Here is a 14364-nt window from a genome sequence, read left to right on the forward strand (position 1 = left end):
TGGATCATCACAGGCCTGATGAAGAAGCTAATTGGACTGTTTGAAGGAGAGAAGTGCAATTAAAGTTTACTTCCCAAAACAGAAACTGTTTCACTTTGGTAACGACGGGTCGTAGCTGAGAGTCTGATGCTTTCACAGTTTGGATGTTACTGGTTAAAACGTGTCAGGAAATCAACTCTTCATGTGACACGGTTCTGTCGGCTCCTGCTCCGTCAGGGTTCCTCCAGGTCTGGATTTCCAGGCCTTGAACACAACAGTATAAAAGTTTGAGAATCCTTCACTACAGAGAACGAAACAAAAAAACAGGTTTGGAAAAAGCAAAACACCGAAGGAACCCTGTCGACTCCTCCAGAACAGGAAGGAGCAGAAGTTCTCCAAAATAAATCGTTTTGTCCCGTGAACCCTGAATTCTCAGCTGTGAACGTTTTGCAAGAGTTTGCCAAACCAGCACCAGAGAAACTGGGTTTCTGCGCTGATGCTAAGCCCATGTTTTCAAGACAACTGAAAAATAAATTACCCACCATTTCTTAAACATTGTCCAGTCCCAGCGGTCCCACTTAAACTCTAATAAATTACTAGTACTCTGGAGAATTGCACACAGTGAGATGAGGTGGCTGCAGTTTTTAAGGAGGCTTGTGTGTTACTTCATGAAGTCTTTAGGTGGAGCTGTCGAGGAAGCCCCGGTGCACTGCAGCTCGTAGTTTTTGGTCCCACGGGGCCTCCTCCACTCTCAGTCGGCCGCCGTGGGCCCCTGAGGTCGGCCCCTCCGTCACCGAGCAGGTCGGTCCTGGACGTCCGGGCTCCGTCCTCCATCACCTCTTCTGCTCCCAGATCTCTGCCATGTTCAGGTCGAGTCGCTCGAGACTTTTCAGCGCCTGGAAGTTCTCGGTGTAGAAAGCCACGTCCACCACCACCAACCTGCACCAGGACACAACAGGCCGAAAACTCAGAGCGACGGTTTCAGTCGGACTGAAGAAGCATCGTGCACTCATTAACTCGTGTGTGTGTGTGTGTGTGTGTGTGTGTTACCCGTGCTGTGGTGCTCCATCGTTGACGACCCCAAGTCGAGACAGCTGCCTCTTCAGGTGCATTTTGAAACTGGCGTTGATCCTTAGAAATAACATCTGCACAGAAAACAATCACTCAACACCTGTCACACCTGTCGGCTGTGATTGGTCGACAGCTCCCTCTCTAATTCAAACTGAGGCTGGTGATCAGCTGCATTTTAAGAATTCTGACGTTGAAATACATGAAACAACATATGGAAAAGCTACTGAGATAAATAAACGGGAACATGTTTGTGTCCATAATGAGAAAATATTTCTGACACATTGAAAAAGTCATATTGAGTCTCACCTGCGTCTGTTCTTCAGGTAGAAGTTCATAAATGGCTTCGTGCATCTTTGCCATTTGTTTACAGACGTTTCTGAAGCAGGTCGAGGGCATGGGAGCCTTCACTTCATACTGAGGAAACAACATCATCATCATCACATGAAACGTTTCCTGAAAAAGACGGGCCTCCCATTGCTGGTGAGGAAGGACCGTGTGTGGCTCCCTGCTGGGGTTTTAAAAGTCTGGACAACTTACCTTGGATAAAACCTTCTCGAACAGACTGTCCATGATGGCCACCAGCTTGGCCGAGATCTCTGCTATGTGATCGTTGTAGTCCTGCAGAACAACAACCAGCCTCAGCAACAGGAGCCAGAACCTTTGCACTCATTACGCTTAGTACGGTTTAATGAAGAAATATCCATGCGTGTGTGTGTGTGTGTGTGTGTGTGTGTGTGTGTAGACCTATTGTTGTGTGTTAAAGTGTGTGTTACCTTGGTGATGTGGTCGAAGTGTCTGAGCACGTTGAAGTGTTTGGGCTGCAGTTTGGTCTCAAAATGAGCTCGGATGATGGGAATGTAGTGAACCACCAGCTGCAGGCAGCGGGAAGCTAACGCTGCAGACAGACAGTGACAGACAGTGACAGACAGTGACAGACAGTGACAGACAGTGACAGACAGTGACAGACAGTGACAGACAGTGACAGACAGTGACAGACAGTGACAGACAGTGACAGACAGTGACAGACAGTGACAGACAGTGACAGACAGTGACAGACAGTGACAGACAGTGACAGACAGTGACAGACAGTGACAGACAGTGACAGACAGTGACAGACAGTGACAGACAGTGACAGACAGTGACAGACAGTGACAGACAGTTTGCATATTAGATAAGGCAAACTTTGTGTCTTGATTTTCAGATTAGCTGGACAGTTAAAAGCTCCATGTGTTGAGGTGTGTTTGTTTGTGTGTGTGTGTGTGTGTGTGTGTGTGTGTGCGCATAGCTGCTCTTACACACCCAGGTTTTTGGTGGTGATGGTCTTGAGTCCGACCACCTGCAGGGCTCCGGCTCCCAGGACCAGCTGGCAGCTCCGAGAGTTGAAGTGCTGCAGAGACATATGCCGAGTATTAGTGAAGCACAGACCGAAACATTTTAACAGTCACACTGAGGGTTCGTGCTGGTTCGGACCTTGAGGAGGTCTGACAGACGGGTCAGCATGTCTGTGGCGACGGACGGGATGTCGTTGACACACTGACAGTATTCCAGAAAGATCCGGATCAGCAGCAGAACCGTCCTGAAGACATAGAGAAACAAACACAGTGTTTTCATTTTGGGTTGATTGAAATTTAACTTTTGTTAAACTTCAGAGTTTGTGTTCAAAACGATGCTAAACCACTGTGACACTGTGAGATGTGGTCTGTTGTGCACCGACCCGACGACGGCGTATTTCTGCCCGTTGACGAGCAGAAACTCTGTGGGCTTCCTGTCATCTGGGGCTGCAGGAAGAAACAAAACAAAGAAGTGAAGTTTTTAGAAAGTTGACTCATAATGAAGGTGCCTGCTCTGAGAAGTGACGTCTCCTCGTTATAAATAGCAGATTATGGCTCATGTTTCCAGGTAACGAATGTGTCAGTGATGAGGCTTTAGCTGGTACAGACGAGACCAAAACAACTACTTATTGTCTATACATTCACTGTGATTTGGAGCCTGGTGGACTACAAAGGGCAGAGGTCTCTGGGAGCAGGAGCAGAGTGTTTTGAGGAGGTGGCATCCAGAAAGGTTTGAGGTTTTTGGATACCTGGGGTTTTGCGTTCAGGTAGTGTTATTTTGCCGTCAGCGATGGAGTTGACCAGATCCTGAAACTCAGCGGGAACCTCTGCCTGTTTCCAGCGCTCGTTATCCAGGAGGAGGCTGCCAGGACACAAAACAACCACAAACACCATCAGGACACAGAAACACACCTGACACTTGGCTGCTTTCAGTCCTGGGCTGGTTCACAGGAATAAATCCAAACTGAACGACATCAACTCAGGACTGAAGTTCTGCAGCTCCTGACCCTTTCCACATTAGCAGACTTCATCAGGATGCATCTGTTGTCATGTTTTAAAATAAATCAGCCCCACATGAAGCTGTAGGTCACGTCACAGCTTCATAAAAACCCAAAGTGTGACTTTAGTGCACAGACATGGGTGCAGACTGTAGGTCCAAACTGAAAACACAGGTACACTACATATCCGAGCTGCAGGTTACCTAAGCTTGGTCTTGCGTTCTTCGTGGAATCGGTGGACGAAGCGGTTGGCCTGGCTCTGCAGCGCCCCCCTCAGGGAGACGCTGCGGCGGCCGCACAGCTCCTCGGTGTCCCTGACGAAACCCTCCACGGCCTGCGAGAGGCAAACGAACTCCGCCGAGCTGAGACGCTCCAGAGAGCCGTCCTGTGGGAGACAACGTCATATCGAGTCGGAATTTAATCCTCATTCTCAGACGTTTACATTTTCAGTCTCAGCAACCCAAACAACAACAACATGGTTTCTGACCATCGTTTAACCAACAGTGAATCTGACACCAGTAAGTTTCTGCTGCAGTTCAGACGAGTAAAGGCGTTAGAGACAGATGATGCTGAATGTCTCTCCTGGTACGGGTGAGAAACTGGTTTTATTTCCTTTCTGACAGGATGTCTAGTTTCTGTCTCGAGTACAGATGTAACCACAGAAACGTCTCTGGAGTGAAAAAACATTCATATGTAACAAAACACAGCTTTGATGTAGAACAGCTGCTCCAGGATCAGTGTAAGTCAACATGACTAATAAAACAGAAAACGTGATGGTCCTGATTTCTTCCTGGTTTCAGGGGCATTTAGGATGACTTGAGACTCTAAAGAGAGAATTCTGGGTAAATAACCACTAAGGTGTGCAGTGCGTGGCACCTTGGCTCTGGCTGTGAGGACTTTGACACAGCGGTCGTGGCTGACGTCGGAGGCGGTGTACAGCAGATCCTGGATGTTGTTGAGCACACGGTTCAGCTCGAGGTCAGTGGGCATCATGTTCTCACCGGACCTGAGCACAAACACACTCAGAGTCTGACACAGATCCATTGGGACTGACATTAAATTCTAAGGTTTGATGAGGTGACATCAGCTCCACAGTCTGAGTCTCTAACCACTGCTGTTCTACACTGACTCAATTATAAAAGAATAGATTAATGAATTAAAGCAGACAGTAACATACATGAAGCTCTGCTCCCTGATGATGGGGGTCTCTGTGCTCCCGGAGGCCGAGTCGTTGCCGGCAGCCTCGGCCCGGCTCTGCTGGGTCCTGGAGCCCGCCTGCTGCTGGGCCTCGTTCAGAGCGTCGCTGATGAACAGGCCCTCGTGGGTGAGATAAGCCACCTCAGCCTCCCCCTGCAGGAGTGACAGGCCCTGGGAAGAGTCCTGAGCTGAAGGGCCGACGCGGGCCTCCTCTAGGAGCCGGTTCTTCTGGTTTGAGTCCAGAACCTCCAGAACCACGTTTCTGATCACGTTCAGAGTTGCCTGAACACCAGAACAGACAGCAGGGACATAAGAGGCGTTATCAGTCGTATGTTTTTAGAGTCTCAGCACGTGACGACGCCTACGCTCCACTAACAGAACCAACACATGTGGTACAGAGCTGCTAGCACACCTGTGATCTTACACGAGCTGGTTTCATATGCTGGTCACACATCATAAACGCTCAGGTGTAGTTTTTCTGTGCTTTGAAACTTTCAGGACTACATTCAACTACACCGGATTGAAAGAGGCGGATCAGTCGGGTCTGGATATTTGGTGAAGGTGCAGAGTTTGGACTCACCTTGATCCTCTGTAAGAACAGAAGGAAACTCTCAAAGACGTTTTCCAGCAGCTCAAACCACTGAGGGAACGTCATCAGACGCATCTGCTCAGCAACCCTTAAGAAACACACACACATTTTTGTAGCTCATTGTGCTGCAAGGAGGAGGCGTCGTTCCCCTTAGTCCTCGACACCTGCTTGATTTGATTTGACCTGCAAACCCCTCGACCTCTAGTCCTGCGTGCGTCCACTTACTTAGTGACGACTTCGGTGTCGATTTCTTCCATGTGCAAAACACTTTCTGTCACACACTGCGAACACAAACGTTAAAGATTAAATAAAGACATTACACAATAATGAAGATGTGTTCCCGTGTTTCCACAGTCGTACCTGAGCGACCATGGCCTTGGCAGCCAAGATCATCTCATCACTGTAAATATCCAGAAAGTCTAGCTTCCTCTGCCTCAGCAGACCGAACACCAGCGACTCCAGACGCTCCTGAACACACACACAAACACAGATATTCAGGATCTCCTCGAGCAGCAGAACCGAGACACGTGCTTTAATTTAGCAGGAGTCAGGATTTCTGTCACAGGCCCGGATCAAAGAACATCTTCCCGATCAATAACAGTTCAGGCTGGGTCACACGTCCACAACAAGCAGAGCTTTATGTGCTGAAAGCAAAATTAAAACACGCAATTTCATCTACATTAAATCTAAACAAATCATCCCTCTCTTTATTGAAATTATATTTTTCATGTATTTAAGAATTTCACTAGATTTTTTAAACACAGACTTAAACTACAATTTGCTTCAAAAGCAAAAAATACTCAAATGGATTTTCTGCCCAGCCTGAAGTCAAAGATTAGACCCCAGCATCAATCAAATCAACTCCGTGTTTTTTAACCTGCCTGGAGACCAGCTGGATTCACCACATCAGATTCTCACTCACGTTTGTTGAAATGAGTGTTCAGCAGCCTACATGACCCCACCCCCGTTGTCTGAGGAGGTTAACCCCACCCATCTGGCACTCCAAGCACATTAAAACAAACACTCACAGCTCCCAACATCCTCATTTATCACAGATACACCCGAGTGACCCTGATTTGAGCAGCAGACATGATTTTGTTTCATCTTAGAGGTGTGTGTGTGTGTGTGTGTGTGTGTGTGTGTCCCACCTTCTGTGAGGCAGCGTTTGGTATGAGGACCTGTGATGGGCACAGCATCCGTTAAATACACAACAACTCAGAGTCTCTAAGAACAGATGTGTGTTTGTGACCAAAACATTCTGACCCGACAAACGAACAGGTTTCGACTTCAACAGAGAAAATACAGAAAACAACTAATCTTGTGACTCTTCTTCAGAATAAACCTGAACCAGCTGTAGTTCTTCATTTAATATTGTCACACATGCAGACACGGTCTCTGACACACTGACCAGCTCTGAACAACAGCAAGTTCCAGAAACATGAGCAGGTAAATCACATGATCAACACAGCAGCAGGTCTCTGTATGTGTGAACACCTGTCAGACTAAAATATGAGAACGTTTCATTTGTTTGAACCTGCTGCTCGTTTTCTATCAACAGCTCCATTGTGGAGATTCAGGGAAACTAAGATCTGGTGTTAAAAAGCAGCTGTGGCATCTATTTTGTTTTCCCAAAGCTCCACAGTAGAAGCAGTGACAGAAAATCCAGCTATAGAGTCACTTTTAGTGGAAATACAGCAGGTATCCTTTATCCTAACTTCTCTAAGCCCCCTCTCAAAGATGTTGGTGTTTTAGTGTGAGTAACAAACAGATGAATTAACGCTCTGGGTCTTCGGTCAGAGCAGGACCAGGTGTGTTCTGACCTTCTCCAGGACCTGCGGCTCGTCCCTGGGGCTGCGGTTCAGGTCGCTGCGGGCGTACATGCTGAAGTCCTCCACCATCATCTTATCGATGAGCTTCTCCAGCTCACACAGCTGGGAGCCCAGATGTCTGCAGGCACAAACACACAGTCATCATCTGTGGTTTGGTCTGACACTTTATGTAAAGCTGCCTGATAAACAGGAAACTCATCACTGCTGTTTCTTTCTCTCCTGCTGTTCTCTCACTAAGATCAGACTTAAGCACCCCTGCTGACAAGAGCCGACGAAAACAGAATCTTTGTAAACTAAAAATACACATCAGAGGTAAAAACTGACACGTCTGTAGTCGCCACCTGATTCTGTCTTTTACTTTTGTCTGTTTCTAAGTCAAAAAAACTCATGAAAACTGTTTTTCTCTCAAAGTAAAACAAGTAGATGCACCTCTGCCTCAGTCATTTATTGAGGTGACGATTTAACCAACACGTCTGACCCATAAAAGGGTTAAACACATCTCGTCATCCTCCCTCGGCCTAATAAAGGCAGCCTATGGGCCTGAACACACCTGCAGACACCTGCCCTCTCTCACCTGAAGCTGTGGATTCCCTGCAGCTCCTGCTGCAGCACCTCCTTGGTGGTGGCGATGAGCTCCAGCGCTCCAACGAACTCGGAGGTGGAGAGCAGCAGCTGCACGGTGGGCTGCGTCTGGTGCACGGCTGCCATCAGCTTCAGCTTGTTGTGCAGTTTCACACAGTTGTTGCGCGTCAGAGCAGTGCGAAGGGCCCGGAGAGGCCCCTGGCACATGACGCGATCCATGGCGGCGGTCCGGCTCCGCAGAGTGGCGACAGCCTGCTGCGTCTCCTGCAGCCGGTCCTGGAGCTCGTGCTGCGAGGACATGGCGTGGAAAAACGCCTCGGAGCGTAGGGAGATCTGCCGGGCGATGCTCACCTCCACCACGTCCAGGTAGTGACTCAGCTGGACGGGAACAGACACACACAAACTGTGATTAATATCTGAACACAACACACACACACGTCACGTGATCTCAGTGACCCATGCGTGACCTGCAGGGAAGACATGTGACTTCACCTTCTCCTGCAGCAGTTTGGAGGACGCCATGTCTCTGCTGCTCTTCCCTCCGGTGCTGTTAAAGTGGGACCAGGGCAGGACAGCGTTGAAGGTGGCTGGGTCCTCCAGAGCGAAGTCCGGCCTCATGAAGATCTGAAACAGGGCACAGGTAAACACAAGGTCACCGTGGAGACAGCAAAGAGAAACCTGACTGAGGTTTACTTGATTAGGGCACCTCTGGGTGGCCTTTTGGTTTGTTTTCACTTCAGAGTAGAAAATTAACAAGTAGAAGTTTTACTGTCTGACACTCTGACTACCAAACAGCACCAGCAGAGACTCGGATCAACGTGTTACCTTCGGGACTTGTTCCAGCTCCGCCCTGGACTTGTCTGGAGGAAACAAGAAAAGATCAGACGTCAAACTCAATCAGCCGTTTGTGTTTCATCTGATTTTCAATCCTCAACTACAAAGTGTGTTGAACATGTGAGTCGCATATTTCCATCTGCATTGTTCACGTGTTTGTTACGATGCTAATGTTACACATTTAAGTGTGTTAAAAATACCAAAGGCCAGAATTCAACTAGTCTTCATCAGATTACTGACGAACATGCGACATATGTTGGCCTGTGGAGGACAGACCAGCTGTGAACCAGCACCGGATGGAGTGTGGGGTTTGTAGATGTCCTGGATCCTGGGTGTGTTTTATGGACCGAAGAGTAGCAGCAGCTGGTTAATAATTCATACCGTGGTTGGTGGTGATACTGGAGACGGCGTCCACGTCGTCTTTGTTGGGACAGATCGTTTTGCAGCGCTCATGGATTCTTTCTCTCTAAAAACAGAAACAAAAGATTCCTGGGTCAGTTTTTTAACCACAGTAGCAGCACGTGAAGGTCAAAGCACAGCAGAAAGAAAATATTTGATAAATTAAAAATATAAAATATGAGCAGGGAGGCCTGAGGGTGGCGCTAAACAACAGACAAAGTCCTGCACAGGTCACGTCCCTCAGTCCAATCAGAGGTGAATAAGGAACCACCAGAGGAACGACTGACACGGTTTCATTGTCTGAGATGTCGTTCTCACACTCGAAGAAGGAAATGAACATGACAATGACATCTGCAGGAACAGAAAGAAGCTGTTTAAAAAGGAAACTGTCAAGGCTGCTGGACTGGCTGCCACAGTGAAACCTAAAGCTGGACAGCCTGGACAAAACCGGTCCACCTACGTGCACCTGCCTGTCACTCAGAGCAACAAGACAGAGAACCTGGATGACAACTTTACTCTGCACAGTGACGATGAACGTGACTGGACAGTTTGAGCTTTGGTTAAATTGCAGCAGCCTGTTCCTGTTGATTTCCTGACATGCCAAAAACCTCTCTCAAACAGAAGTTACGTAAAAACCTGTTTTTCATAAAGTTTCGAAGCTGTTCTGTCCTTTTTAATAGAAGTAAGGAAACATCTTAAAGCTGAGCGAGGTATAAATTTAGCAAACAGAATGTTCACACAGCAGGACAAGGGAAGTGCAGTCAGAAAAACTGCTGTGACAAAAAGGTTTGAGAACAAAGCAGCGTGCTCATTTATTCCATCTGGAATAGTCTGAGAGAAAAGGGACTACCAAAAATAAAATGTGTCCCACATTCGTTTTCATTCCAGCGTGAGACATTTCTGATGAGTTTATTGAGCAACAAATCAGTGACATATTGTCCAGCGAAGCAGCAGGAAGCAGAAGCCTCAGTGTTTGTTGCTCCTTTAGGTTTTCCTGTGGGCTCGGAAATGCAGCGTTTCCCAGAAATACGTGCATGTGTGGCGAACCAGTTCAGTTTTACAGAGACCACAACAGGATCACAAAGAGGCTGGAGGACAACACTGCAGAGTCAGGCAGAGGGTGAAGCTTCACAAACACTTCTCACTGGTGTGTTGGCAAAAACAAAGCAAGTCCTTTCAAACCGACTGGACAGTTACAGCCACTGTAATGTGTGAAGCAGGTGTACAAAGGTGGTCTAAGGCGGAGCGTGACAATGAAAGGTGCCACCACAGTCAGTCGGCTTCCTCAGCTCGGACACTGACCCACTTTTATCAGACGTCATTAGACAGTACAGGAACCACAGAGAGGAATAAAAACAGAACGACACATGGTGGAATTTCCTAACTAGGAACCAGGAACATCACAGCTATGTCTGGTTTTCAAGAAGTGAATCTGCAGGATGCCTGTAACACTGACCTAACTCAGAGATCAGCCAAAAAGACTTCCGAACACCAAATCACAATAAAAATCATCTTTGACACACAGCACAGAATGAAAAAGGGAAGGTGGACACAGGTAGGGCTCCTCCCACCACCTGTTTTGAAACTGTTCTGCCTTTCAACATTGAAACCTGGACAAATGAATCCAAAATCTAAGAACATACTGTGTGTCAGAAACTGAGCTGCTAAAAAGAGAAACAGCTGAAACTGCTTCAGCAGGATTCCTGACACGCCCACAGCAAAGGAGTGTCAGGTGACCTGAACACAAACGTGACAGACAGACGCCCAACGCGTCACACGAAGCTGCACCCTCTTCACAGCAGCTTTAACCAAAAACATCAACCGCCCGTCAGAAACGCTCCACTGTGGGTGTTACCTGAGCCATCTCCTGCAGGTAGGGCGCGAAGTGCTCCCTGCTGATGCTGGGCAGGTAGAACGAGGGCATCACCTCAGACTCTGTGAAGTCCAGACCCCATGTTTTGGTGAAAAAGTCAGACTCCCGTTTGGCGAGTCGCGGGTCGTTCAGGGCCGCGGGGAGGTTCACCTTCGAGCTGTAGACCGTCCACCGGTCGTGTTCCGCCACAACGGACGGCCCGTCGCACAGGCCACGCCCCTCACCTGCGGGACCACATGAGGAACCGGGTCAGGGTCTGAACAAATTCTGCTAAATTTTAAAACAAACTGCGATGTCTCAGTCCAAAGAGAAAATTATTAACTCTATGAAATCTGTTAAAAAGGTAAAAACCACAACATCATACTTCATTATATCACAATAATCTGGGTTTGGGAGGTTTGTAGGACAAAATGTTTTGCTCTGGGAAACTGCAATAGTCATTTTTCAGTATTTTCTGACATTATGTCATTATCAGTCTTAGATTTCACATCTACGTGTGCCAATGCACTGAGGAGTGCAGGTGTCTCCCACCAGTGGGCTCCTTGGGGCAGACGTCTGGCAGGGACCGGACGGGCCGGCAGTGATGGGGGGAGGCGTCCCGCTCCTTGTGGTAGAGCCCATCTCGGCCTCCACCGCCGGGACGACGCATTGGGGAGGAGCTGTGGCTGGACGCCATCGCATCGGGACTCACCTCCCGGGAGGCTAGCTGGACACACACGCAGACACACACACATTAGATACAGGTAAAAAGTCCAACAGAGTGGCTGTAATTTGCCTTTAATGCAATTCCATAACAAGTGTAAAATCTTATTAGGTGCAATGTCTTATGTGCAACATGTTCTAGTTCCCTGACACCCTTTTTTGTACTCAAATACATTTTGTACACATTTTTGTATATATAGAATATTTCATTTCATTTATTTCTATATCTCATTTTACTTTTGCATATATACAATTGTATAAATACAAATACAGCAGACTCCAGGCTGCTTTTAGGTTTTGAAGCACAGGAAGTGACACCTGTGCTGCTGCAGTTTGAACCGTTTGGCCGGTGCAGCAGGTGTCGGAGCGTTGGCAGCCACCGATTCAAAGTTCAACCGCAGTTCAACCAGCGAGTCACACCTGTAGAGCTCAGCCGCTCCGTTCACTTCTGAAAACTGGACTTCATGAGTCATAAACGTTAAAATATAAAAATCCCCCAAATCTGTTTTTTAAAGTTTCGCAATGAGGAGATTTTTTTTATGCCACAGAAAAAGTTGCAAAGTTTAGATTTTTTTTTTTTTAAGTTTAAGTTTAGTTTTCATTCTGCAGGTTGTGACGAGGACGACAAACTGAACCAGACTAGTCAGCTACAACAATAATCAACAACTACTCAAATCATCGTTTTAGTCACTCTCTAAGCAATAAATTAATAAATTCAAAAAAAAAAAAAAAAAACCCACATGACTTCTGGGAAACATGTCTGCAGTTTTACAGCTACTGAGATAAAATCAGTATAATGATTCCCAGTAAAAGCAAAGATCACACAATTTATATTTTAAAATACATTATTCACACACAAGGAATAATTTATTCAACAAAAACAGATTCTGTGTATTTGCATGGTGCTGATTTACTGATTTAGTTGCTCGACAGAAAAACCTGCCTCGACAAGCGATTAATCACTTTAGAGAATTTTTTGAGGCAAAATACCAAAAATTTCTGGCTCGTGTGTGTTCGCTGCTTCTACTGTTTTCTTTTGACTTGACAGTTTTAGTGAACATATCTCAAAATGTCACATTTAGCCTTAGTGCTTAAATGTGACTGTAAATTTTACTTTAGTATTTTTCTGGGCTCTTTTAGACAGAAATGTTTAATCAATTTTCAATCAACTGTCAACATTTCTCTTCTTATTGGCAGTGATCACACAGACAAAGCCATGTTGTCTGATCTGCAAAAAACCCTCAGCTGTTAATCCCATCACACCGACGAACAGAACAAACAGCTGCAGCCTCGTTGTTTCGACAGAGCCACTTCTGCTTTCACAAACAAACAACTTCTAGAAGCAGGAATAAAATACAAAAAGCACAAAACCTCAACCAGCTCAACATCCGCCCCCTAACTCACGAGAGAAGACTGCTTTGGAGAATTAGGTGTCTTGGATTAAAACTCATTATTTGCTGTATTTTGTCCAGACACAATTTCAGGATAAAAAACAAAAAAATCACTTAATCTGCAACAGGAATTATTTGTTCTTTCAGACAAAACAGCAGAACAAGAACAGGATTCAGTGTCAGTGATTCAAACAGTATTTTTCTACTGCTAGAAAGACGACAAGCACAAAACAGACCAGACCAGCAACACAGACTCGATCCTGCCGTGAACTGAAAACCTAAATAATCCATCCACATGTGGCTGAGCCTGAGTTTAGTTTTTATTAGTTCTGACAGTAAAACTCAAAAATCATATTGATCTTAAATAAAATATATTCCAACCATTATTTATCTCAGCACACGATTTATTTACAGTCACGTCTGTACTGTAAGTGTCTGTACTTCCCATTCATTCCAAATACAATCAATACATGTATGGATTAGTGATTAGTTCTGTTTGATATGACTGTTGATGTTTCTTGTCTGAACTACAAACAAATAAACAAACAAACAAACTTCACAATTGTCCAATAAACAAAAGTTATTGAACCGACTGACGTTAGCAGCACAGCCCCGTGCAGCTGTCGCCTTTTCATACTGACACACGAAGGTTTTAATAGTGAAACATGAAGGTTTATTTCATTTAATAATCAAACAGCTTCAGTTTGGGCTGAAATGTCAAGTCGCAGCTCTGGAACAGAAGCTAACGAGCTAAGGAGCTAGCCTTAGCTTAGCTGCGGTGCTATTCGCTGCCTGCGGTTGTTAAACTTTAAACCTGCCGAGGTGACAGTAAAGCCAACACCAAACGGCAACAACAGCCACAGAAAATCACATTTAATTTCCGCGATGTCGCTGAAAAATCACACAATAACTGGGGACTGTGCTAAAAGCTAAAGCTAATGTTGTCAGCGAGTGCAGGTTACACGTAGACCGGCTAATGCTAACAGGTTAGCCGGGCAGCTAGCTGACGGGAGGGCCCGGACACAGACAAACCCGGGAGGTTCACTGGCTTCGGGTCTTCAGCCGCCTCCGTACCTGTCGTATGAAGCACAGCAGCCGGGCTTTCTCCTCTTCACCATCACAGGAACACTGGAGGAACCGGGAGGAACACCACGGCAACAGATACAACCGGTACACCGACCATAATGCACTGCGGGGGGAGGAGCCGCGATGGTTTCTTCATGGTTTATTTTCTGTTTTCAGACAAACGGCTCGTTGCTGCCCCCTGCTGCCTCCCCACCGACCCCCCCACTACCCTCTACTGCCCCCTGCTGCCTCCCCACTGCCCCTTACTACCCTCTACTGCCCCCTGCTGCCTCCCCACTGACCCTTACTACCTCTACTACCCCCTGCTGCCTCCCCACTGACCCCCCTACTACCCCCTGCTGCCTCCCCACTGACCCTTACTACCCTCTACTGCCCCCTGCTGCCTCCCCACTGACCCTTACTACCCTCTACTACCCCCTGCTGCCTCCCCCACTGACCCCCCTACTACCCCCTGCTGCCTCCCCACTGACCCTTACTACCCTCTGCTGCCCCCTGCTGTCTCC

The 14364-nt window shown here is 46.9% G+C and overlaps 1 protein-coding gene across 2 annotated transcripts; it reads right to left on the reverse strand.

Moving 5' to 3' along the window:
• Positions 1 to 716: 716 nt before the first annotated feature.
• vps54 (VPS54 subunit of GARP complex) lies at positions 717 to 13971 on the reverse strand. Of its 2 annotated transcripts, XM_026303551.1 has the most exons (24): positions 13850 to 13971; positions 11214 to 11388; positions 10665 to 10906; positions 8792 to 8876; positions 8402 to 8436; positions 8069 to 8200; positions 7569 to 7954; positions 6986 to 7112; positions 6314 to 6343; positions 5526 to 5633; positions 5391 to 5446; positions 5157 to 5253; positions 4557 to 4858; positions 4256 to 4385; positions 3583 to 3764; positions 3131 to 3243; positions 2765 to 2828; positions 2521 to 2626; positions 2350 to 2437; positions 1824 to 1945; positions 1588 to 1668; positions 1357 to 1464; positions 1030 to 1124; positions 717 to 918 (listed from the first exon to the last, which is right to left on the reverse strand). In XM_026303551.1, the coding sequence occupies exons 2-24, from the start codon at positions 11356 to 11358 to the stop codon at positions 813 to 815; spliced, it is 2940 nt and encodes a 979-aa protein (XP_026159336.1). In that variant the 5' UTR covers positions 11359 to 11388; positions 13850 to 13971; the 3' UTR covers positions 717 to 812. The 2 variants fall into 2 exon arrangements, with proteins under 2 accessions (XP_026159336.1, XP_026159337.1); XM_026303552.1 differs by lacking the exon at positions 6314 to 6343.
• Positions 13972 to 14364: the final 393 nt, after the last annotated feature.

This window comes from Mastacembelus armatus, chromosome 1, assembly GCF_900324485.2.
Source record: "Mastacembelus armatus chromosome 1, fMasArm1.2, whole genome shotgun sequence".
Lineage (NCBI taxonomy): Eukaryota > Metazoa > Chordata > Actinopteri > Synbranchiformes > Mastacembelidae > Mastacembelus > Mastacembelus armatus.